Consider the following 25,024-nt stretch of genomic DNA (forward strand, 5'->3'; position numbering starts at 1 on the left):
TGCACTGCAGTGACCTGAAGCTGATACACTTACGCACACACACCACCGCCAAGAGTATCGTTAAGTAAACCTCAACCGTCTAAGAAGCGTATAGCCTTGTGGTTGCTGGTGGTGACGAAATGGTTCCCAGTTGAGCTTCACAACATGACAGCTGTAACCCAAAGGATATATACTGAACAAAAATATAAATGCAACAATTTGACTTAGTTCCAATTCATATCAGGAAATTGAAATAAATTAGTCCCTAATCTATGGATGTCAGATGACTGGGCAGGGGCGCAGCCATGGGTTGGCCTGGGAGGGCATAGGCCCATCCACTTGGGAGCCAGGCCCAACCAATCATAATTCGTTTTTCCCCACAAAAGGGCTTTATTACAGACAGAAACACTCCTCAGTTTCATCATCTGTCTGGGAGGCTGGTCTCAGACGATCCCTCAGGTGAAGAAGCCGGCTGTGGAGGTCCTGGGCTGGCATGGTTACATGTGGTCTGTGGTTGTGAGGCCGGTTGGACGCACTGCCAAATTCTATAAAACGATGTTGGAGGCGGCTTATATGGTTGAGAAATTAATATTCTGGCAACAGCTCTAGTGGACATTCCTGCAGTCGGCATGCTCCCTCAAAACTTGAGATACCTGTGGCATTGTGTTGTGTGACAAAACTGCACATTTTACAGTGGCCATTTATTGTCCCCACCACAAGGTGCACCTGTGTAATGATCATGCTGTTAAATAAGCTGCTTGATATGCCACACTTGTCAGGTGGATTGATTATCTTGGCAAAGGAGAAATGCTCACTAACAGGGATGTAAACAAATTTGTGCACAACATTTTAGAGAAATATTTTGGGGATCTTTTATTTATTTCTGCACAAGAAACATGGGACCAACACTTAACATGTTGCGTTTATATTTTTGTTCAGTGTAGAATGCCTAGTATGCTCACAACTGCGTTGTGGTATAGATATTGCTAGCTGTTGTATATATGTATGTAATTGTATTTTATTTAATATTTTTTACGACTGTACTGACAAATGACTAAATGATTTCAGCTGCATCAGAAACCATTAAAGTGTTGACTTCAACTTCTTGATCAATTCATTGTGATATTCATGAAATGTATTTCGATAAACCAGCTTCAGTCTTACTGCTAAAACAAATGATGCAGGTAGTTGGTTTATCATTTAAACTTTAATTTGTTGCCAAGTAAACATGTTTTAATTAAACAGTAGATTAGTCTGTCAATATAGAAAATAAGTAGACATGACTTGTATTTGCTCTAGAGACCGAGGTGAGTTTACACAGCAGTATGCAGGAACAGTTATCCCTCAACTCGAGACATCTGGCATTGTGTTGTGTTACAAGACTGTACATTTTACAGTGGCCATTTATTGTCCCCAGCACAAGGTGCACCTGTGTAATGATCAAGCTGTTTAATCAGATTCTTGATATGCCACACCTGTCAGGTGGATTGATTATCTTGGCAAAGGAGAAATGCTCACTAACAGAGGTTCTAAACAAAACATTTTTGAGAAATTAGCTTTTTGTGCATATGGAACATTTCTTTGGAATGTGTAGGGTATCTCACAGACTGCCTGGGTGGCCAGTAGGGGCATAACAGCCGCAGGCTCAAGATATGTTATTTTCATCCCTCTCTCTCTCTGTCGGTCTCTGCTCTGGCCTGCCCCCCTCCCATTTCTATTTCCCTCTCTCCCTCCGTCCATCCCTCATGCCGATGTCTTATTCATATCTTCCTCTGGGTCTCAGGAATTCAATTGAGGACCTCTTGGGATTGTTGGAATTCCGGGCAGTGTGGGTTTGGAAGAGGGAGAATAAGCGGGCTGGTTGGTTCCGCCTGCTATGAATGCCACTCTTGGTTTATTATCTGCAGTGTGAGGCATGGGCCTGTCTGGCTGCACAAAGCTTTTGCTCAAAGCACTGTCTCCGGCAGCCTTGGTTTCAGCAAAGATCGCTCTGGCAGAGGTCACTGGCTGTTTTCTTCGCCATTTCTTTGGCTTCAGTACTACTGCTTTTAATTACATGCTGACTACACTGGGCATGCACGTGCGTGCTCTATTGCGCGCGTGTTGATTTTGTCCATCCACACCAGATGCGATCAGAACATGCAAGTTGAAATAAAAAATAACTCTGAACCAACTATATTCATTTGGGGACGGGTCGAAACACATGAAACATTCATGGACATTTAGCTAGCTTGCTGTTACTAGCTAATTTGTCATTGGATATAAACATTGGGTTGTTATTTTACCTGAAATGTACAGTCTTTTTTTTTTGCTGTATCTTTGTAGAATATCGACCCATTTTGAGTCATTACAAAATCGTGTGTTCTCTACTCAGAAAATTAATCCACAGATAAAAGGGGAAACCTTGTTAGTTTCTAGTAATCTCTCCTAGTTCAGTCTTCTTCTTCTGGGGATTTTATATGGCATTGGCAATCAACTTTAAGGTGCATTACTGCAACCAACTGGAGTGGGGTGTGGTCCTCATTCGTCTCTCAGTCACCCGAGTGGGTACATGCTCCTAAAACCAATGAGGAGATGGGAGAGGCTGGACTTGCAGTAACTCAAGCATCTAAAATAGCACCAAGTTCTATTTTAGCGCCTGGCTACTCAGATGCTTGTTGATGCATGCAAGCAGTTTGGATGAAATTATTCAATAACATAGAGTACCAGTCAAAAGTTTGGACACACCTACTCATTCAAGGGTTTTTCTTTATTTGTACTATTTTCTACATTGTAGGATAGTAGTGAAGACATCAAAACTATGAAATAACACAAATGGAATCATGTAGTAATCAAAAAAGTGTTAAACAAAAAAATATATATTTTAGATTCTTTAAAGTAGCCACTCTTTGCCTTGATGACAGCTTTGCACGCTCTTGGCATTCTCTCAACCAGCTTCATGAGGTAGTCACCTGGAATGCTTTTCCAACAGTCTTGAAGAAGTTCCCACATATGCTGAGCACTTACTTGTTGGCGGCTTTTCCTTCACTTTGCGGTCCAACTCATCCCAAACCATCTCAATTGGGTTGAGGTCCGGTGATTGTGGAGGCCAGGTCATCTGATACAGCACTCCATCAATTTCCTTCTTGGTCAAATAGCCCTTACACAGCCTGGAGGTGTGTTTTGGATCATTGTCCTGTTGAAAAACAAATGATAGTCCCACTGAGCGCAAACCAGATGGGATGGCGTATCATTGCAGAATGCTGTGGTAGCCAATCTGGTTAAGTGTGCCTTGAATTTTAAATAAATCACTGACAGTGTCACCAGAAAAGCACCATCACACCTCCTCCATGCTTGACAGTGGGAAGCACCCATGCGGAGATCATCCGTTCACCTACTCTGCGTCTCACAAAGACACAGCGGTTGGAACCAAAAATCTCAAATTTGGACTCATCAGACCAAAGGACAGATTTCCACCGGTCTAATGTCCATTGCTTCTTATTATTATTTGTGTCCTTTAGTAGTGGTTTCTTTGCAATTCCACCATGAAGGCCTGATTCACGCAGTCTCCTCTGAACAGCTGATGTTGATGTGTCTGTTACTCTGAAGCATTTATTTGGGCTGCAATCTGAGGTGCAGTTTATTGCCGATTTCTGAGGCTGGTAACTATGATGAACATATCCTCTGCAGCAGAGGTAACTCTGGGTTTCCCTTTCCTATGGCGGTCCTCATGAGAGGCAGTTTCATCGTAGCACTTGAAGGTTTTTGCGACTGCACTTGAAGAAACGTAAAAATGTATTGACATTTTCCAGATTGACTGACCTTCATGTTTATGTCTTTAAGTAATGATGGACTGTCATTTATCTTTGCTTATTTGAGCTGTTCTTGCCATAATATGGACTTGGTATTTTACCAAATAATTCTATCTTCTGTATACCATTATTTCATAGTTTTGATGTCTTCACTCTTATTCTACAATGTAGAAAATAGTCAAAATAAACAAAAACCCTGTACTGAGTAGGTGTATCCAAACTTTTGACTGGTACTGTATGTGTACATTTATTTTGCAACGCTCACGCATGCAACGCGTCTGGTTTTGTCAGCTTGTTAGGCTACAATGTAAAATAAAACTAGCGTTGAATGTTGAGATCAGCGAGAAAAAGCCTAAAAGGGGAGATTGTATATATGATTTTACATTTTGCAAGATAATGTGGAATAACTAAAAACCGCATCTGTATTTGCATACTGTAACTTGCCAAAATTCCCTCTCACAGATGTGAAAATATATGAGCAGAATTGTAATCTTAGTAAGAGCTTTTTTTGAAGGCCTGTTTTTGAAGCTAACCAGATTTTATTGGCTCAGGACAGACAATGCAGCATATTAGCTTATTCTTTCCCTGTACACTGTAAATTATATAATCTATTGATCCTATACCTTTCTCTCTTTCGTTCTCTGAGTAACGATCACTGGACATATTTGTTCTAGGTCAACTGCAGGTTCCATTTGTTGTGATTTTCCTCTCTGGAGAGATCTGATAGAATCCTAATGTTTAAACAGGCCTGCTATAGGTCTGCATCCCAAATGGCACCCGTAGTGGACTACTTTTGGCCAGGGTCCATAGAGCACTATATAGGGAATAAGGTGCCATTTGGGAAGTACACTAGGTCTGTTCCAATCACTTAGCGACATCTTGACTATGTGTGCCTGATTGAGCTATATTCAAATGTCTCTCTCTACTCTCATGTAATTCTTTGGCATGTATGTCAGTGCATGCACTGTCTTTTTGTATCGTTACGAGTTACTTCGCTTTGCGTACATGTATGTCTATCTCCCATGCATGCAAATCTGTGTGAATGAATGTAAAGCAAGCCTATATGCTACATATTAAATCAGCGCGCATTCAGCAGGGAGTGGTGTCTGGCTGCGTTGTGATGATTTGCATGTTTGGCCACTGTGGACTGGAGATGAAAGCTTTGAAAGCTGTTGTCTTCTCGATGGAGTAGAGCGTGCCGCGTCTTGTCCAGTCCCATTGAGCCAGAGACTGGGAGGCTGAGGCTTAGTTCCGTGGAGTTTTGCTGAATCACCTAGCAGCATGGCATGCCATGCGCAATCATTGTGAAAGCCTGGTAAAGGTGCTGGTGCTCAACCAAAACCACTAACCAGATATTATTTTTGGCTGAAGTTTGGGATATGAAAATGCATTATTTGAGGTAGGGAGGAGGCAGAGGACCAAAGAGAGAGCATGCCTGAAGTATACCCTGCCAGAAGTATACCTTGCCAGCCTGGCATGCATAGTCATTGAGAAAGCTTGGGGAAGCTGGTGCCTGGTACTTAGCCATAATAACCACTCAACGATTCATTGTTTTGGCAAAGATATCAGTGAGAGGTGCCAGGAGCTTGTCCAAAGGATGTAACGTTGCATAACGTGCTGTTAGAAATGTTTCATGTAGAACAGATATGATTGTCTGTCAGATAGAAAAGGGAATTGTGTCAGCTCTATTCATTCTATTTCTATCTGCAGTGTTCAGAACATTTCAGGCTGGCAGGGTATGTTACAGGAAAGCTCTCTGTTCGGACCTCAGCCGCCCAAGTTTCACTGAACACACACGCCAGGTGTTGAATAGAGCAGGGAATATTTTGACAGTCTGAAACCTGCAGATAGTTTCATTTGTTCTGTGTTGGTCCAAATGTAGTCAAATGTAGACTTATTAGAAGACTATAGTGTCGGTTTTCAGTTAGGCTACTATTGTTGTCTGTGTAAATGCGTGTGGGAGGGACCCAAAGTGACATTTTGGTGCAACAAAGCTGCTTTGGAAAGTGGAAGCCATGAGGCATGCAGTGAGAGGCAGCACAGAGAGAGAGGTGGTGGGGGTAGCACACCCTGGGCTGTGGTTTCAACAAACCAGGACACCCTGTGTGTGGGTGTTTTATTTATATTTGTGAGGTTTCAGTTAGTATGGTTTCCAGTAGAGGTTGACCGATTAATCGGAATGGCCGATTTCATAACAATCGGAAATTGGTATTTTTGGATGCCGATTTGGCCGATTTTATTTTATTTTTTATTGTTATTTTTTTAGACCTTTATTTAACTAGGCAAGTCAGTTAAGAACACATTCTTATTTTCAATGACGGCCTAGGAACGGTAGGTTGACTGCCTTGTTCAGGGGCAGAACGACAGATTTTTACCTTGTCAGCTCGGGGAATCAATCTTGCAACCTTACGGTTAACTAGTCCAACGCTCTAACCACCTGCTTTACATTGCACTCCACGAGGAGCCTGCCTGTTACGCGAATGCAGTAAGAAGCCAAGGTAAGTTGCTAGCTAGCATTAAACTTATCTTATAAAAAACGATCAATCAATCATAATCACTAGTTAACTACACATGATTGATGATATTACTAGTTTATCTAGCCTGTCCTGCGTTGCATATAATCGCTTAGGTACACGTTGCTCCAACCATAAACATCAATGCCTTTCTTAAAATCAATACACAAGTATATATTTTTAAACCTGCATATTTAGTTAATATTGCCTGCTAACATGAATTTCTTTTAACTAGGGAAAATGTATAACAAGGTAAAAATCTGTCGTTCTGCCCCTGAACAAAGCAGTTAACCCACCATTCCTAGCTCGTCATTGAAAATAAGAATGTGTTCTTAACTGACTTGCCTAGTTAAATAAAGGTAAAAAAAAAAAAGGTAACAAAAACATTTTCCGGCCAAGTCGGCCTCCAAAAATACCGATTTCCGACTGTTATGAAAACTTGAAATCGGCCCTAATTAATCGGCCATTCCGATTAATCGGTCGACCTCTAATCATAGCACAGACTTTGCATTGTCAGGTGGGTTTACCTGACAATGCAAAATACCGCTGTGTGCTGTGGGATTCTCCCAAGTACTTGTCTTCAGTTACTTTTAAATGTTCTCACGTTCCAAAACTTGCCGATCAAACCATAAGCAGTATGCCTCCTGGTGCAAGTCAAATCACTGTGCTCAAAGCCAGGTAGTGGCATCACCTGTTTACAGTGTGTGACATGGATGTGTGGCCCAGCCCTGCTGTGTAAACAGACCTGGATTTAGTGAGCAGATCTGGATTTAAATATTATTTGAAATCGTTAAAATATTTTCAGTGTTTGCTTTAGTCTGCCTGGACTGCCAGGTGGGCGGGGTTTCCAATTTTGGGACTTTTTATATTGGTTCTGTTGCAACAGGCAACCTCAATCAAGCACAGCTAAATTACATGCAATTATTTCAAATGGTAGTTAAACCCAGGTCTGTGTGTGGAAGCACTAGCTTCCTCATCCAGTCAGGGGAGGTGTGAACCAGATGCTCGCGTGCACGCTCAAACATACACACACTTTGTTGGCGACGGCAACCTGTCACTCATGCCCCAGTCACACCGTCAGGAGTGTCTGTAATGCCCTGTTACTGTGGTGTTGTGCCATTTAAACGCTCCGCCCGCTCAGTGCAGTACCTCCAGATGGAGAGAGCTCTAACCCACCTGGCTCCACCACTGCAGACGTATCTCCTCTTCTCTCGCTGCTCGCAGTCTAACCCACCTGGCTCCACCACTGCAGACGTATCGCCTCTCGCTGCTCGCAGTCTAACCCACCTGGCTCCACCACTGCAGACGTATCTCCTCTCCTCTCGCTGCTCGCAGTCTAACCCACCTGGCTCCACCACTGCAGACGTATCTCCTCTCCTCTCGCTGCTCGCAGTCTAACCCACCTGGCTTCACTGCTGCAGACATATCTCCTCTCCTCTCACTGCTCGCTGTCACAGGGCTTGTTGTGTTCAATTAGGATCTGGAGTCACTCACTGCATCCAACCGTAAGTGTCTGACTGGCTGTCGGGTTTTGGGCTTGGGCTCTGGAAGGGAAAATACACTACAAGATGGGACATCTGAGATGACTAAAAGGAACATTTTTAGAAACTCCAGTTTACAATTGATTGTGGTCATCCAAACTGCTGTTCTAACTTTGTTGAATGTGATTTGCTGTCTTCAGGTGTGTGTGTCTGTGTGTATAATTGTATTGTTCTACAAGTTGTTTATTGCTGTCCTTTCTGTCTCCCTCCAGGTAAGAGGAAGCCCGTGCTCCCGCTCTCCAAGGACGTGTTTGAGCAGCCTCCTGCTGCTGCCACGTAAGACTTTCAGTCTTATTTATCTGCTTTATATGACAACTCTTTGTGTATTCCAACAACACTGTGTTATTCCCCTTGTGTAATTACAAAAAACGCTCACTATGCAATTAAAATGTGGTTACTAAAGTAGCCTAATAGTACCAAAATTGTATTAACATGTCGTTACTAGTGTAATTACAATGTTACTTGAGTACAAAGGTACAAGAGCAACTTAATATATTAATATAACGTGTTCCCCTGTTTTTTATGATACATGATAATATGAATGTCTTGTTTTGCACACTTTGTACAAAATAATAAAATGCAGGACGACAGGATCTTTATAAAACATAGCTATACTTTATTAACTAAACTCTGGTGTAACAGATGTGATTGTATTCTCTTTTGCGTTGTGTAATACGTGAAAGAAGGTCACGTATTGGTCCCAGTTGCTCTGACATAGAATGAGCACATAAGATGTGCGACTTGCACCAAGATGACTGCTGTAGCATGGATCGCCTGCACAGAATTATCAGACTGAGGAAAAATTAATAATATACTCTATCGGTCAAAAGTTTTAGAACACCTACTCATTCAAGGCTTTTTCTTTATTTTGACAATTTTCTACATTGTAGAATAATAGTGAAGACATAAAAACTATGAAATAACACATATGGAATCATGTACTGTAGTAAATATGTTTTATATTTGAGATTCTTCAAATAGCCACCCTTTGCCTTAATGACAGCTTTGCACACTCTTGGCATTCTCTCAACCAGCTTCATGAGGTAATCACCTGGAATGCATTTCAATTAACAGGTGTGCCTTTTTAAAAGTTAATTTATGGAATTTATTTTCTTGCTAATCAGTTGTGTTATGACAGAAGATAGACCTATTTGGTAAAAGACCAAGTCCATATTATGGCAAGAACAGCTCAAATAAGCAAACCGAAACAACAGTCCATCATTACTTTAAGACATGAAGGTCAGTCATTCCGGAACATTTCAAGAACTTTGAAAGTTTCTTCAAGTGCAGTCGCAAAAACCATCAAGCGCTATGATGAAACTGGCTCTCATGAGGACCACCACAGGAATGGAAGACCCAGAGATACCTCTGCTGCATAGGATAAGTTCATAAGAGTTACCAGTGTCAGAAATTGCAGCCTAAATAAACTATTCACGGAGTTCAAGTAACAGACACATCTCAACATCAACTGTTCAGAGGAGACTAGGTTAATCAGGCCTTCAGGGTCGAAATGCTGCAAAGAAACCGCTACTAAAGGACACCAATAAAAAGGAGAGACTTGCTTGGGCCAAGAAACACGAGCAATGGACATTAGACTGCTGGAAATTTGTCCTTTGGTCTAGAGTTCAAATGGGAGATTTTTGGTTCCAACCGCTGTGTCTGTGAACGAATGACCTCCGCATGTGTGTTTCCCACTGTAAAGCATGGAGGAGGAGGTAATATGGTGTGGGGGTGCTTTGCTGGTGACACTGTCTGATTTTATTTACAATTCAAGGCACACTTAACCAGCATGGCTACCACAGCATTCTGCAGCGATACACCATCCCATCTGGTTTGGGCTTAGTGGGACTATCATTCTTTTTTTTTTTAAGGGAACTCCTTCAAGACTGTTGGAAAAGCATTCCAGTTGAAGCTGGTTGAGAGAATGCCAAGAGTGTGCAAAGCTGTCATCAAGGCAAAGGGTGGCTATTTGAAGATTCTCAAATGTAAAATATATTTTCATTTAACACTTTCTTGGTTACTACATGATTCCATTTGTGTTATTTCATAGTGTTGATGTCTTCACTATTATTCTACAATGTAGAAAATAGTAAAATATTAATATAAAGGTGTTCTAAAACTTTTGACCGGTAGTGTAACTATAACAAAATACAAAACACAATATGTATAAATACCTGAAAGAGACAAAGATTGAGCACATAAGATGTGTGACATGCACCAATATTGCTGCTGTAGCATGGATCTGACTTGCACCAAGATGGCTGCTGTAGCATGGATCTGACTTGCACCGAGATGGCTGCTGTAGCATGAATCTGACTTGCACCAAGATGGCTGCTGTAGCATGAATCTGACTTGCACCAAGATGGCTGCTGTAGCATGAATCTGACATGCACCAAGATGGCTGCTGTAGCATGGATCTGACTTGCACCAAGATGGCTGCTGTAACATGGATCTGACATGCACCAAGACGGCTGCTGTAGCATGGATCTGACATGCACCAAGATGGCTGCAGTAACATGGATCTGACATGCGCCAAGATGGCTGCTGTAGCATGGATCTGCAGCAAGGAGAAACTACCATGTATGAATCGTGCGCTAAATACTACCACCATGACTTCAACAGAGCATGCTAGCTAATCGCTCATATAGCAATCCAGTCAAAATGCATGGCTAGAATTACATCAAACTGTATATTATGCACCAATTAATGTACGTGTTGAACTCATAAACATCGTAAATATGAAAACAGAACACAGCACTTGAAATCATGACCTACTGCCTGCACAGAATTATCGGGCTGGAAAGAATTTGTTCGATCTCCCCCTATCTGTAAGCGCAGCAAATTACATTACACCTTATTGACGTCTGACTTGAACCAACCAATTAAAATACGTAAACATTAAATACACATTTTTGCAGTGGCAAGTGGAACCTTAAATAACCACGTTACGCTGGTATGTTCGTGTCTCCGGCCATGATGAACTGCAATAACCTCACGACCTGGTTGGTCTTAACCAATCATAGCACAGTATGATATGACAGCAGAATGCAACCCATTTTAGATTAAGTATGTTTCACATGAATATTACAGGATACAATGCTGCTCAATCAACTTAATGATCATAAAGATGTCACTGATGACTCTGTTTCCTCCCATGACTAATGAGGATAGAGGAGGCTAGTTAGAGATGACCTTTTGGATGCGTTCACATACTGTTATATTTGGCGCAATGCCCCAGTGAATATTGTTGATGGAGCACATTTTCACTGTCAAAAAGAAGATAACTCTGGACTAATGCTCAGTTTCTTACATTAACATTTAGGCTACATGCAGTTATTCACATTAAATATGTAAATCATAATGAATTAATGCATACCAGGGTTGGGGTCCATTCTGAATTGAGTTGCAAATTGCTCTATAATTTAAATTAAATGATTGAATTTGAATATCATTGGAATTTAATTTGTTTTAAAGAAAGAATTTATTTCAATGAAATCCAAATGGCTTATTTATTCTACACGTCACCAAATAAATGTTTATTTTGACATCATATATGGTCAGCAATGCCATGCAGCATAAGGTTAAAATGTTTCATTTTTAAAACTCAATTTAAGCAATTTAAAATAATTACAGAGGTCTGGAAATATTCTAAGATCATGTTGTGTGTTGTCTATAATAATGAATAATTCCCTTAACGTTTTTAAATATCAGAAGATGAAAAAATCCCAGAATGCATTAGATCGAACACTGCCGTATGCAAGGGAACAATCTAACATCTCTTGACAAAGAAGAAAAATACAGTTTGACATCTGAATTATAATCAAATTAATATTTGAAATGGTATGTGTATTTTTTTGCATTAATAAGTGGCATATCCTTTCGATAAACTATTTGTCAAATGAATGAGAATTTCATGGTTCACGTCTCAGTTGAATTGGTTTAAATTAATTACATTTTACTTCAATTCAAATTTTTTGTATCTTGTGGTGTGTGGCCAATTCAAATTCATTGTCTGAATTTAATTAAATTAATAATTAATATAAATATATTAACTTAATTCAGAAATTCCAAATTTACCCCAACCCTGATGAATACAGAAAATGTTGCACATAAACTTTTTTTTATCCTAACAACTGTCTACCTTACAGACCCCCAAGAGATTTGGATTCGAAAGCTTGTGTGACCATCGGAGAGAAGGTACCTCATCTAGTTAATGTTCAGTATGCTATCTCTTACTGTCACATTCTTACCTTTCGTCTACCACTATGTTCTTTCCCACACATGTTCCTTTGACAAAACCTTTATATAAAACTGAAGAACTTACATAAACATACGTTTTTACATCTGTGTATAGTTGTTCTAACCTCTGTATACTTTAGGTTGAGTTAGGTCCTCTGTCTGTGGTCTGGATGCAGAAAGCTGAAAGCTTGGCTCAATTAAGGGTCTGTGAGCCATAAAGAACGGCCTAGCAAACATTATGACCCAGATTGAACACTTCTGATTGTAGGCAGACTGGAATGTGCTTTACTGCCTGACGGGCAGTAAAAATATTTATTTTAAACTCATCAAATAAGTGGAATTTTCCATTGGCAAAGATGCAAGGTTTTTTTGTCTTACAATATAGCCTGAAGTCAAAGTCAGGGCAGCAATTTATTTTTTGGTTCTTGTATAAAGTGTAAGAAAAAAAATGGTCCCATGATTTACGTAAACTATTCTTTCAGATGAAAAGGGGCATTTGTGGTGTCTTTGGACTCAACCCATCAATCCCTTAGAAGAGACTATATACAGTATTTAGTGTTTCAATGTACAAAGCTTTCCATGATGATAAAAAACTTGGGTTGGTGTAGATGTTTAAACAAAGACATAGCGCAGAGCCAAGCAGCACTCTTAAACAAAGAGAATAAGAGATACTCCCACCTAAAATGACCCCGTATGTTGGTAGATTAGGATTTGGTGTTTCTTTTCGTGTTTGTCGCTCTCTGTTTCTGTTTGTTTGCACAAGATGAGGATTGGGTACCAATCAATCAATATTTTTGTCCCTCTTTTTGTATTCATTGATTACTTCAACTATGGGAGAAGTAAGGGAAGGAAGGGAGATTTTTACCCAGTCTTGCTCTCTCATTGCATCACCGTGTTTGAATCCAGCCTGACATGGTACTCTCCCGTCTGTCCTGTGCAGAACTTTGTGGTGAAGGCCGATGACCTGGAGCAAATCGACGAGCTGGGAAGAGGGGCGTATGGTGTGGTGGACAAGATGAGGCACATGCCCAGTGGCTTGATCATGGCAGTGAAGGTATGTGAGATTTGATGATGTAATTGATGTTCGCTTTCAGGAGATCTAGGTCAGGTTACTATAGCAAAAGCACTTATACAGGCAGCCTAATTCTGATCTTTTTCCCCAATAATTGGTATTTTGACCAATCAGGTCAGTTATTTTGCCAATAATTGGGCAAAAGATCAGATTTGGGCTGCCTGTGTTAACGCAGCAATAGTGACAGCTGTTGATGTAATACATTGGATGGATGGATGGATGGATGGATGGATGGATGGATGGATGGATGGATGGATGGATGGATGGATGGATGGATGGATGGATGGATGGATGGACTTGATTTGTTGATTGATTTGATGTCCTTTCGCTCCCACCCTAGAGGATCCGTGCCACAGTGAACACCCAGGAACAGAAGAGACTGCTGATGGACCTGGACATCTCAATGAGGACAGTAGACTGCTTCTACACAGTCACTTTCTACGGCGCACTCTTCAGAGAGGTAACTAGCTACTTTATAATAACAATAATACTTAGACATTATAGGGCGTTTTTCTTAACCTGTCTGGGCTAGGGGGCAGTATTTTCACGGCCGGATGAAAAACGTACCCAATTTAAACAGGTTACTACTCTGGCCCAGAAACTAGAATATGCATATTATTAGTAGATTTGGATAGAAAACACTCTGAAGTTTCTAAAACTGTTTGAATGGTGTCTGTGAGTATAACAGAACTCATATGGCAGGCAAGAACCTGAGAAAATTCCAAGCAGGAAGTGGAAAGTCTGAGAATTGTAGTTCTTCTTTTGATTCTCTATCGAAGCTACAGTGTCTGTGGGGGACGTTGCACTTTCTAAGGCTTCCATTGGCTGTCTAAAGCCTTCAGAAAGTGGTTTGAGCATTTTCCTGCCACTGGGCAGATAATAGGAGCTCATTCACTGAGTGGTCTGCCTGGCAACAAAGGGATTGGATATGCGTGGTCACGCGAGCACGCCGTTCCTTCTTTTTCTTCTTGAATCAATATGCTATTGTCCGGTTGGAATATTATCGCAATTTTACGTTAAATATACCATAAAGATTGATTTTAAACAGCGTTTGATATGCTTCTAAGTTCGGTAATGGAACATTTTGACTTTTCGTCTCTCATTCCGCGCTCGCGCGTTATGTCTTTGGATAAGTGATCTGTACGCACGAACAAAACGGAGGTATTTGTACATAAATATGGATTATTTCGAACAAAAACAACATTTCTTGTGGAAGTAGCAGTCCTGGGAGTGCATTCGGACGAAGATCAGCAAAGGTAAGAGAATATTTCGAATACTCATTCTGAGTTTAGGTTGCGCCGAACTTGGCGGGTGTCTGAATAGCACATCATGATGGCTGAGCTATGTACTCAGAATATTGAAAAATGTGCTTTCTCCGTAAAGCTATTTCAAAATCTGACACAGCGGTTGCATCCAGGTGTAGTCTATCTATAATTCTTTAAATAATTGTTATATATACTGCTCAAAAAAATAAAGGGATCTGAATGAAAGAAATAATCTTATTAAATACTTTTTTCTTTACATAGTTGAATGTGCTGACAACAAAATCACACAAAAATAATCAATGGAAATCCAATTTATCAACCCATGGAGGTCTGGATTTGGAGTCACACTCAAAATTAAAGTGGAAAACCACACTACAGGCTGATCCAACTTTGATGTAATGTCCTTAAAACAAGTCAAAATGAGGCTCAGTAGTGTGTGTGGCCTCCACGTGCCTGCATGACCTCCCTACAACGCCTGGGCATGCTCCTGATGAGGTGGCGGATGGTCTCCTGAGGGATCTCCTCCCAGACCTGGACTAAAGGACAGTATGTGGTGCAACGTGGCGTTGGTGGATGGAGCGAGACATGATGTCCCAGATGTGCTCAATTGGATTCAGGTCTGGGGAACGGGCGGGCCAGTCCATAGCATCAATGCCTTCCTCTTGCAGGAACTGCTGACACACTCCAGCCACATGAGGTCTAGCATTGTCTTGCATTAGGAGGGACCCAGGGCCAACCGCACCAGCATATGGTCTCACAAGGGGTCTGAGGATCTCATCTCGGTACCTAATGGCAGTCAGGCTACCTCTGGCGAGCACATAGAGGGCTGTGCGGCCCCCCAAAGAAATGCCACCCCACACCATGACTGACCCACCGCCAAACCGGTCATGCTGGAGGATGTTGCAGGCAGCAGAACGTTCTCCACGGCGTCTCCAGACTCTGTCACGTCTGTCACATGTGCTCAGTGTGAACCTGCTTTCATCTGTGAAGAGCACAGGGCGCCAGTGGCGAATTTGCCAATCTTGGTGTTCTCTGGCAAATGCCTAACGTCCTGCACGGTGTTGGGCTGTAAGCACAACCCCCACCTGTGGACTTCGGGCCCTCATACCACCCTCATGGAGTCTGTTTCTGACCGTTTGAGCAGACATACATGCACATTTGTGGCCTGCTGGAGGTCATTTTGCAGGGCTCTGGCAATGCTTCTCCTGCTCCTCCTTGCACAAAGGCGGAGGTAGTGGTCCTGCTGCTGGGGTGTTGCCCTCCTACGGCCTCCTCCACATCTCCTGATGTACTGGCCTGTCTCCTGGTAGCGCCTCCATGCTCTGGACACTACGCTGACAGACACAGCAAACCTTCTTGCCACAGCTCGCATTGATGTGCCATCCTGGATGAGCTGCACTACCTGAGCCACTTGTGTGGGTTGTAGACTCCGTCTCATGCTACCACTAGAGTGAAAGCACCGCCAGCATTCAAATGTGACCAAAACATCAGCCAGGAAGCATAGGAACTGAGAAGTGGTCTGTTGTCCCCACCTGCAGAACCACTCCTTTATTGGGGGTGTCTTGCGAATTGCCTATAATTTCCACCTGTTGTCTATTCCATTTGCACAACAGCATGTGAAATGTATTGTCAATCAGTGTTGCTTCCTAAGTGGACAGTTTGATTTCACAGAAGTGTGATTGACTTGAAGTTACATTGTGTTGTCTAAGTGTTCCCTTTATTTTTTTGAGCAGTGTATTTTGTCAACATTTATGATGAGTATTTTTGTAAATTGATGTGCACATTCACCGGCAGTTTTGGTGGGAATACATTTTCTGAACATCACACGCCAATGTAAAATTCTGTTTTTGGATATAAATATGAACTTTATCGAACAAAACATACATGTATTGTGTAACATAATGTCCTAGGAGTGTCATCTGATGAAGATCGTCAAAGGTTAGTGCTTCATTTAGCTGTGTTTTGGGTTTTATTGACACATGTCCTTGCTTGGAAAATGGCTGTGTGATTATTTTTGTCTATGTACTCTCCTAACATAATCTAATGTTTTGCTTTCGCTGTAAAGACTTTTTGAAATCGGACAATGTGGTTATATCAAGGAGAAGTGTATTTTTAAAATGGTGTAAAAATAGTTGTATGTTTGAGAAAGTTGAATTATGCCATTTTGTTGTTTTTGAATTTGCCGCCCTGATATTTCACTGGCTGTGTCCCGCAGGTGGGACGCTAGCGTCCCACCTAGCCCATAGACGTTAAACCCAAATACGCTTTACAATAAACAGCATATTTGTTTATTCAGTCCCCAAACGTTTTTGCAATTGCAAAAGCTACTCTTTATGGGATTTTCCTACTGACTTAGTTTATTTCTATAAGGAACATAGGCTTCCTACAATGTCATTACAAAGATGTCAGAGGACAGAGCCTTGTAGATATGCTGTTAAGTATATTGGCACCCTTGCAATTTCAAACGGAGTGCAATGAATCAGAATGTTCTGTTTTCTCTTTTTAAAACAGGCTATTTTTACCCTGTAAACAAATAAAAGAGGATTCCTCAAGGGTTCTATGGTAAAGGGGATTGTTCTTTGTGGAGCAATAATGACTAAAATAGTCCTTTGAGCTCTTTAATGGTTCTTTGCAATTCAGAAAAGTGTTCTTTCATCTTTGAGTTATAATTCAAATGAAGGGGCGGTGGCTCATTTAAAGCTGCTGGCAAACGGAGGAAAGTGCTGTTTGAATGAATGCTTTCGAGCCTGCTGCTGCCTACCACCGCTCAGTCAGACTGCTCTTTCAAATCATAGACTTAATTATAATATAATAACACACAGAAATACGAGCCTTAGGTCATTAATATAGTAAAATCCGGAAACTATCATTTAGAAAACAAACGTTTATTCTTTCAGTGAAATACGGAACCGTTCCGTATTTTATCTAACTGGTGGCATCCATAAGTCTAAATATTGCTGTTACATTGCACAACCTTCAATGTTATGTCATAATTACGTTAAATTCTGGCAAATTAGTTCGCAACGAGCCAGGCGGCCCAAACTGTTGCATATACCCTGGCTCTGCGTGCAATGAACGCAAGAGAAGTGACACAATTTCCCTAGTTTAATATTGCCTGCTAACATGAATTTATTTTAACTAAATATGCAGGTTTAAAAATATATACTTCTGTGTATTGATTTTAAGAAAGGCATTGAGGTTTATGGTTAGGAACGTTCGTGCAACGATTGTGTTTTTTTTTCGCAAATGCGCTTTTGTTAAATCATCCCGCGTTTGGCGAAGTTGGCTGTCTTTGTTAGGAAGAAATAGTCTTCAAACAGTTCGCAACATGCTAGGCGGCCCAAACTACTGCATATACCCTGACTCTGTTGCACAGAACGCAAGAGAAGTGGCACAATTTCCCTAGTTAAAAGAAATTCATGTTAGCAGGCAATATTAACTAAATATGCAGGTTTAAAAATATATACTTGTGTATTGATTTTAAGAAAGGCGTTGATGGTTATGGTTAGGTACACATTGGTACAACGACAGTGCTTTTTTCGTGAATGCGCTTGTTAAATCACCCGTTTGGTGACGTAGGCTGTGATTCAATGATAAATTAAGATAAACTAGTAATATCATCAACCATGTGTAGTTAACTAGTGATTATGTTAAGATTGATTGTTTTTTATAAGATACATTTAATGCTAGCTAGCACCTTACCTTGGCTCCTTGCTGCACTCGCATAACAGGTAGTCAGCCTGCCACGCAGTCTCCTCGTGGAGTGCAATGTAATCGGCCATGATCGGTGTCCAGAAATGCCGATTACCGATTTGTTATGAAAACTTGAAATCGGCCCCAATTAATCGGCCATTCCGATTAATCGGTTGACCTCTAGTAAGCAACTCCAGTGTAGATTTGGCCTTGTGTTTTAGGTTTTTGTCCTACTGAAAGGTGAAATCGTCTTCCAGTGTCTGTTGGAAATATTGCTGAGCGATTAACCTACTTTTTTTGGGAGGGGGGGTTATTAAACAACAAATTGAATGACGTCGTTTCAGTTACTTGAATTCCATTTAGTTCTGTTTTTGTGAGCACGTTTCTATAGAGAGAAATCAAATCATTCACGAGAGAAATTAAGTCAAGAAGTATATGGGACACTGGGCTGAAGGGAGTTGTAGTGATTTTTTCTTCATAATCAAACCGAACTGACCTCAAAAAGCACTAATCGCAGACTGAACCAGGTTTTTCTCTTGGATTTTGCCTATGTTTATAGCTGTATTCCATATTTTTTTTAATCCTAAAAACCTCCCTAGGCCTTGCCGATGACAAGCATACCGTAACATGATGCAGCCACCACCATGCTTGAAAATATGAAGAGTGGTACTCAGTAAAGTGTTTGCCAATTCGTTTTTTCAGTATTACTTAAGTGACTTGTAAACAGGATGCATGTTTTGGATACAAAAATAACTACAATGTTGTTGATCCATCCTCAGTTTTTTTCATATCACAACCATTAAACTCTGTAATGTTTAAAAATCATCATTGGCCTCATGGAGAAATCCCTGAACGGTTTCCTTCCTCTCCGGCAACTGAGTTAAGAAGGGCACCTGTATCTTTGTAGTGACTGGGTGTATTGATACACCATCCAAACCCTAATTAATAACTTCAACATTTTGATTTTGATATTTTTACACATCTACCAATCCGTGCTCTTTTTGTGATGCATTGAAAAACCTCCCTGGTCTTTGTGGTTGAATATCTGGTTGAAATTCACTGCTCGATTGAGGAACCTTACAGATTATTGCATGTGTGGGGTACAGAGATGGGGTAATCATTCAAAAATCATGTTAACCACTGTTATTGAACACGGATTGAGCCCATGCAACTTATTAAGTGATTTGTTAAGCACATTTTTACTCCTGAACTTATTTAGGCTTGCCATAACAAAGGGGTTGCAAAGGGGTTGCATGATTTTTTTGTCCAGAACATTTTTGACTTTGTGGCCAGTTGTAAATTAAACAAATACAAGTGTAAACAACAAATGTTTTTTAATTTAAAATTATTTTAGGAGAAACAGAATTGTGCATCGGTGTCAATATATTTGGCCGCATCTGTATGTTCATAGAGGCAGGTACTTAGTTACTAACTTAGTCCTCTTCCTAACGATATGGAACATAAGGCTTCCTACACTGCCATTACAGCCTTGAATTATACAATGACATTGTACTCTATGATGTGCTGCCATTCAGACCGGTACCATAGAGATGTGGGAGGGCATAGCTTTTTATGTTGTAGTCAACATAAACAAATAAAGAATTCCAGATTTTTCCGGATGTAGTTGCCTTCCTCCTGAAGAGAAAGAGTGTTCCACAGGATATCCCTCCACAGCAGAGCACATTAGAAAAAGCTCTTTCCTGTTAGTCGAACCGTGTGTCAGGAATGTAGTCCGACTCTGTTGTGTTTTTCCAATCTCTCCCTCAACCCCTCTCTCCATCATTCTGTCTTCCCCCTTTCCATTTCTTTTTCTTTCTATCTCCAATCTCTCTACCCCTCTCCCCATCTATCCATCTCCCCCTTTCGACTCCCTCCACCATCTCTCCATCTGTACATCATACTGTATCCTCCACTATCTGAAAGATTGCCCCTTGTTATGTAATCAGGGTGATGTGTGGATCTGTATGGAGCTGATGGACACTTCTCTGGATAAATTCTACAAGCAGGTGATAGATAAAGGCATGACCATCCCCGAGGACATACTGGGAAAGATGGCCGTCTCGGTGAGTAGGACTAGGGCCCAATCCAAATCGTCCCCTGCGCCCTATGTACAATCATACTTGTAGAAGTTTCACCATATTGCTTATACCAATCAAATCCTTTCATATCTCCACAAATGCATAGGGCATAGAGTTTAGGTGATGATTTGGGATTATATGGTAAAAGCATGCGTTTTCTTTTTGTTCCATCTTTGAAATGCAAGAGAAAGGCCATACATTGAGATAGGATTCTAGGTGTAATTTAGATGTTGTCCACAAGATGGCAGCAGTGTGTGCAAAGTTTCAGACTGATCCAGTGAAGAATTACATCACTAGACAATATGTTGTATCAATATAAATTCGGTTAATTTATAAATGTTCAAGTACATAACTATAGAGAACATACAAAAATGCTATGGTAATAAACAATTAAAGATTGCACACTCCCAGGAATGTAATACATGATGGATCATTAGCATCCCTACAGAATATACACTAACCTTGACACATCTAGATGGCTGGTCGGGGTGGGTGTGGAGCCAGAGACAACAGTGGGGTCAAACTGTAAAACCCAGTTCCTACATTTGAATATAAAAATGGATTTTATCAAACAAGTTACTCCGGTCCCGTAGAGGTTAATTCATATGAGTTATCAGTCAGCCTAGAGACCAAGATGAATAATACATGGGTTGGTTATGTGTAGGAATATACAGTATATTATGAACGTATTGTTCTCAGATCAGTCAGTCTCTAGACCAAGAGAAATAGCCTATTACTGTACGTGGTATACATGTAGTCGACTAAATGTGTTAATTCATGCTAGATGCTTAATATAGTAAGAATTAATAAATAATAGATGCAACCATATGGATTCCCCAATCTCCTTCTCTTTCTGCTGATGTGTCGGTGTTCTGTTCTTATGTTCTAATCTCCCTGGTTACAGGTAGTGAAGGCTCTGGACCATCTGCACAGTAACTTGTCAGTGATCCACCGAGGTAACATCACAGAGTTAAATAAAACGTTTTATATTAAAATGTGTATATGTTACTGCCAAAAATAAAGGAAAGACTTGAGTAAATGATGGATACAAAGTATGTTGTGGTTCCTGAGTTAATTACGCAATTAACATCCCATCATGCTTAGGGTCACGTTTAAAGGGTATGTGTATATGTGTCTCAGTCCCCAGATCTCAACCCAATTGAACACATATGGGAGATTCTGGAGCGGCGCTTGAGACAACGTTTTCCACCACCATCATCTGGAAAAATGGTGTTGCATCCTTCCAATAGAGTTCCAGACACTTGTCGAATCTATGCCGAGGTGCATTGAAGCTGTTCTGGCGGCGTGTGGTGGCCCAATGCCCTAATAAGACACAATGTTGGTGTTTCCTTTATTTTGGCAGTTACCTGTATTATGCATCTCTATGGGGTACACCTTAAAACAGTTGGACTAGTGTCCATCCTTTAAAACCATGTCTCACCAAAGGTCAAAGAGTCTATTTCTTGTGTCTAAAACCTCAGTGTTCCATGCGTCTGTTTCTGTATTAACATTGCATTTAGTAATTTAAGATGATTGCCGGTTACTAAAATAAAGTGAAAACTGCGCCTAGCCAGCGACCACAGTCCTGCTGCAAAAGTGTTTTGAGGGCTGTGTGTTTGAGACTGTTAACTGCTTCCCAGTTCTGTCACTGTGGCTAACTGACTCGGCAGATTAAATCAGTGATGACCCTGTTTCTCGTTCACTTCCGTCACACTCCTCTCTGTCTCTTCCATATCTCTCTTTCCTTCATCTCTCTCTCTCCTCTCTATATCCTTCCATCTCCTCTTTTTCTCTCCTCTCTCTCCCTCAGATGTGAAGCCATCAAACGTATTGATCAACACACAGGGCCAGGTGAAGATGTGTGACTTTGGGATCAGTGGTTACCTGGTGGACTCCGTGGCCAAGACCATAGACGCCGGCTGCAAGCCCTACATGGCGGTGAGTGGGTGTGTGGTAGTAGAGGTATAGGGGGTTTAAAATATATACAAAATAGATGTCTACTCAGTAAAATCGAACTATAAAGGATTTAGGCTTAAAGATGCTCATGAGCCAAGCGGGTCCCCAAAACTGTTGGACAGCTTTGTACGTCATCCAATTCCTATGATATGTTACGTCCTGCAAAAATAAATACATTTCCTACAATTCACATAACCTATTACGAATTCCAATTCATACAATATGTTACGATTTTTTTTTTACATTTAACCTTTATTTAACTAGGCAAGTCAGTTAAGAACAAATTCTTATTTACAATGACGGCCTACACCTGCCAAACCCGGATGACGCTGGGCCAATTGTGCACCACCCTATGGGACTCCCAATCATGGCCGGTTGTGATACAGCCTGGAATCGATCCAGGGTGTCTAGTGACACCTCAAGCACTGAGATGCAGTGCCTTAGACCACTGCGCCACTCAGGAGCCTAAATGCTGGCTCAGTGAATAACTGTTTACAGAACAGAGATATGATGTTCATGTTAATGAATTATTGTACAAGTTTGATTGAGCTGAGTTGACTGCTTGCTGCCTATATGTTTAAGTGCTACAGGTCTCTATGTTATGTCATTAGCCATGCCCTTTAATAACCGCAGTTAGCTTTTAACTGCTGTGTGCCCAAACAGTGTGTCCACAGAGCCTTTGATTGGCTGAGCAGTTTTTAGGGCCTGGTAGCACTCAGAGAACAGAATGGGTTGTGTGTGTTTGAGGTACAGATGATGGGGGAGTTTGGGTCGTCTAGGACAACTAATGTTAGTTTGCGATACTAAAGTGATATTATCCGGGTCTCGTGTGTGTGTGTGTGTGTGTGTGTGTGTGTGTGTGTGTGTGTGTGTGCGTGTGTGCGCGGTTCTGTTCTGTCCCCCAGCCAGAGAGGATCAACCCAGAGATTAATCAGAAAGGCTACAACGTCAAGTCTGACATTTGGAGTTTAGGAATCACTATGGTGAGTCTCTATTCAAATTTTTACTTATGCAGATTATTAATTTCTAATAAAAAAATTATGATTATTACACTAGTAGGCCTATATTATACACTGCTCAAAAAAATAAAGGGAACACTTAAACAACACAATGTAACTCCAAGTCAATCACACTTCTGTGAAATCAAACTGTCCACTTAGGAAGCAACACTGATTGACAATACATTTCACATGCTGTTGTGCAAATGGAATAGACAACAGGTGGAAATTATAGGCAATTAGCAAGACACCCCCAATAAAGGAGTGGTTCTGCACGTGGGGACTACAGACCACTTCTCAGTTCCTATGCTTCCTGGCTGATGTTTTGGTCACTTTTGAATGCTGGCGGTGCTTTCACTCTAGTGGTAGCATGAGACGGAGTCTACAACCCACACAAGTGGCTCAGGTAGTGCAGCTCATCCAGGATGGCACATCAATGTGAGCTGTGGCAAGAAGGTTTGCTGTGTCTGTCAGCGTAGTGTCCAGAGCATGGAGGCGCTACCAGGAGACAGGCCAGTACATCAGGAGACGTGGAGGAGGCCGTAGGAGGGCAACAACCCAGCAGCAGGACCGCTACCTCCGCCTTTGTGCAAGGAGGAGCAGGAGAAGCACTGCCAGAGCCCTGCAAAATGACCTCCAGCAGGCCACAAATGTGCATGTGTCTGCTCAAACGGTCAGAAACAGACTCCATGAGGGTGGTATGAGGGCCCGACGTCCACAGGTGGGGGTTGTGCTTACAGCCCAACACCGTGCAGGATGTTTGGCATTTGCCAGAGAACACCAAGATTGGCAAATTAGCCACTGGCGCCCTGTGCTCTTCACAGATGAAAGCAGGTTCACACTGAGCACGTGACAGACGTGACAGAGTCTGGAGACGCCGTGGAGAACGTTCTGCTGCCTGCAACATCCTCCAGCATGACCGGTTTGGCGGTGGGTCAGTCATGGTGTGGGGTGGCATTTCTTTGGTGGGCCGCACAACCCTCCATGTGCTCGCCAGAGGTAGCCTGACTGCCATTAGGTACCGAGATGAGATCCTCAGACCCCTTGTGAGACCATATGCTGGTGCGGTTGGCCCTGTGTTCCTCCTAATGCAAGACAATGCTAGACCTCATGTGGCTGGAGTGTGTCAGCAGTTCCTGCAAGAGGAAGGCATTGATGCTATGGACTGGCCCGCCCGTTCCCCAGACCTGAATCCAATTGAGCACATCTGGGACATCATGTCTCACTCCATCCACCAACGCCACGTTGCACCACAGACCGTCCAGGAGTTGGCGGATGCTTTAGTCCAGGTCTGGGAGGAGATCCCTCAGGAGACCATCCGCCACCTCATCAGGAGCATGCCCAGGCGTTGTAGGGAGGTCATACAGGCACGTGGAGGCCACACACACTACTGTGCCTCATTTTGACTTGTTTTAAGGACATTACATCAAAGTTGGATCAGCCTGTAGTGTGGTTTTCCACTTTATTTTTGAGTGTGACTCCAAATCCAGACCTCCATGGGTTGATAAATTGGATTTCCATTGATTATTTTTGTGTGATTTTGTTGTCAGCACATTCAACTATGTAAAGAAAAAAGTATTTAATAAGATTATTTCTTTCATTCAGATCTAGGTTGTGTTGTTTAAGTGTTCCCTTTATTTTTTTGAGCAGTATATTATTTATAAATGCTACAGTAACCACAGATTAAATGTTTTATTTTAGTTTTCCTGAGAGACATTTTGTACATTGCTAGTAATAGTCATAAGTGGAGAAATAAAAGTTATATTGATTTGAAATGAATTATTGTGCAAATAGAACATGTTTTTCATGTTCAAGAAAAGCCCTGCCTTCTTTCAGGGAGACAGGATGACCTTCTACTGCTCTGCTCCAGGAGAGCTGTTACATATTCCTCTCTCTCAT

At 41.5% G+C, this 25,024-nt stretch overlaps 1 protein-coding gene across 2 annotated transcripts in view; it reads left to right on the forward strand.

Annotated features, from left to right (window-relative positions):
- Positions 1–25,024, forward strand: part of map2k6 (mitogen-activated protein kinase kinase 6) — a 51,346-nt gene that overhangs the window by 23,383 nt on the left and 2,939 nt on the right. For both annotated transcript variants that reach the window (NM_001136549.1, XM_014211405.2), the window contains exons 2-9: positions 8,037–8,100; positions 11,973–12,021; positions 13,004–13,117; positions 13,476–13,595; positions 20,040–20,156; positions 21,076–21,127; positions 21,982–22,109; positions 23,033–23,110. In NM_001136549.1, coding sequence (NP_001130021.1) covers positions 8,037–8,100; positions 11,973–12,021; positions 13,004–13,117; positions 13,476–13,595; positions 20,040–20,156; positions 21,076–21,127; positions 21,982–22,109; positions 23,033–23,110 — 722 coding nt within the window. The remainder of the gene's footprint in view (positions 1–8,036; positions 8,101–11,972; positions 12,022–13,003; positions 13,118–13,475; positions 13,596–20,039; positions 20,157–21,075; positions 21,128–21,981; positions 22,110–23,032; positions 23,111–25,024) is intronic.

The sequence above is a fragment of the Salmo salar genome, chromosome ssa01 (assembly GCF_905237065.1).
Source record: "Salmo salar chromosome ssa01, Ssal_v3.1, whole genome shotgun sequence".
NCBI classification, from domain to species: Eukaryota; Metazoa; Chordata; class Actinopteri; order Salmoniformes; family Salmonidae; genus Salmo; species Salmo salar.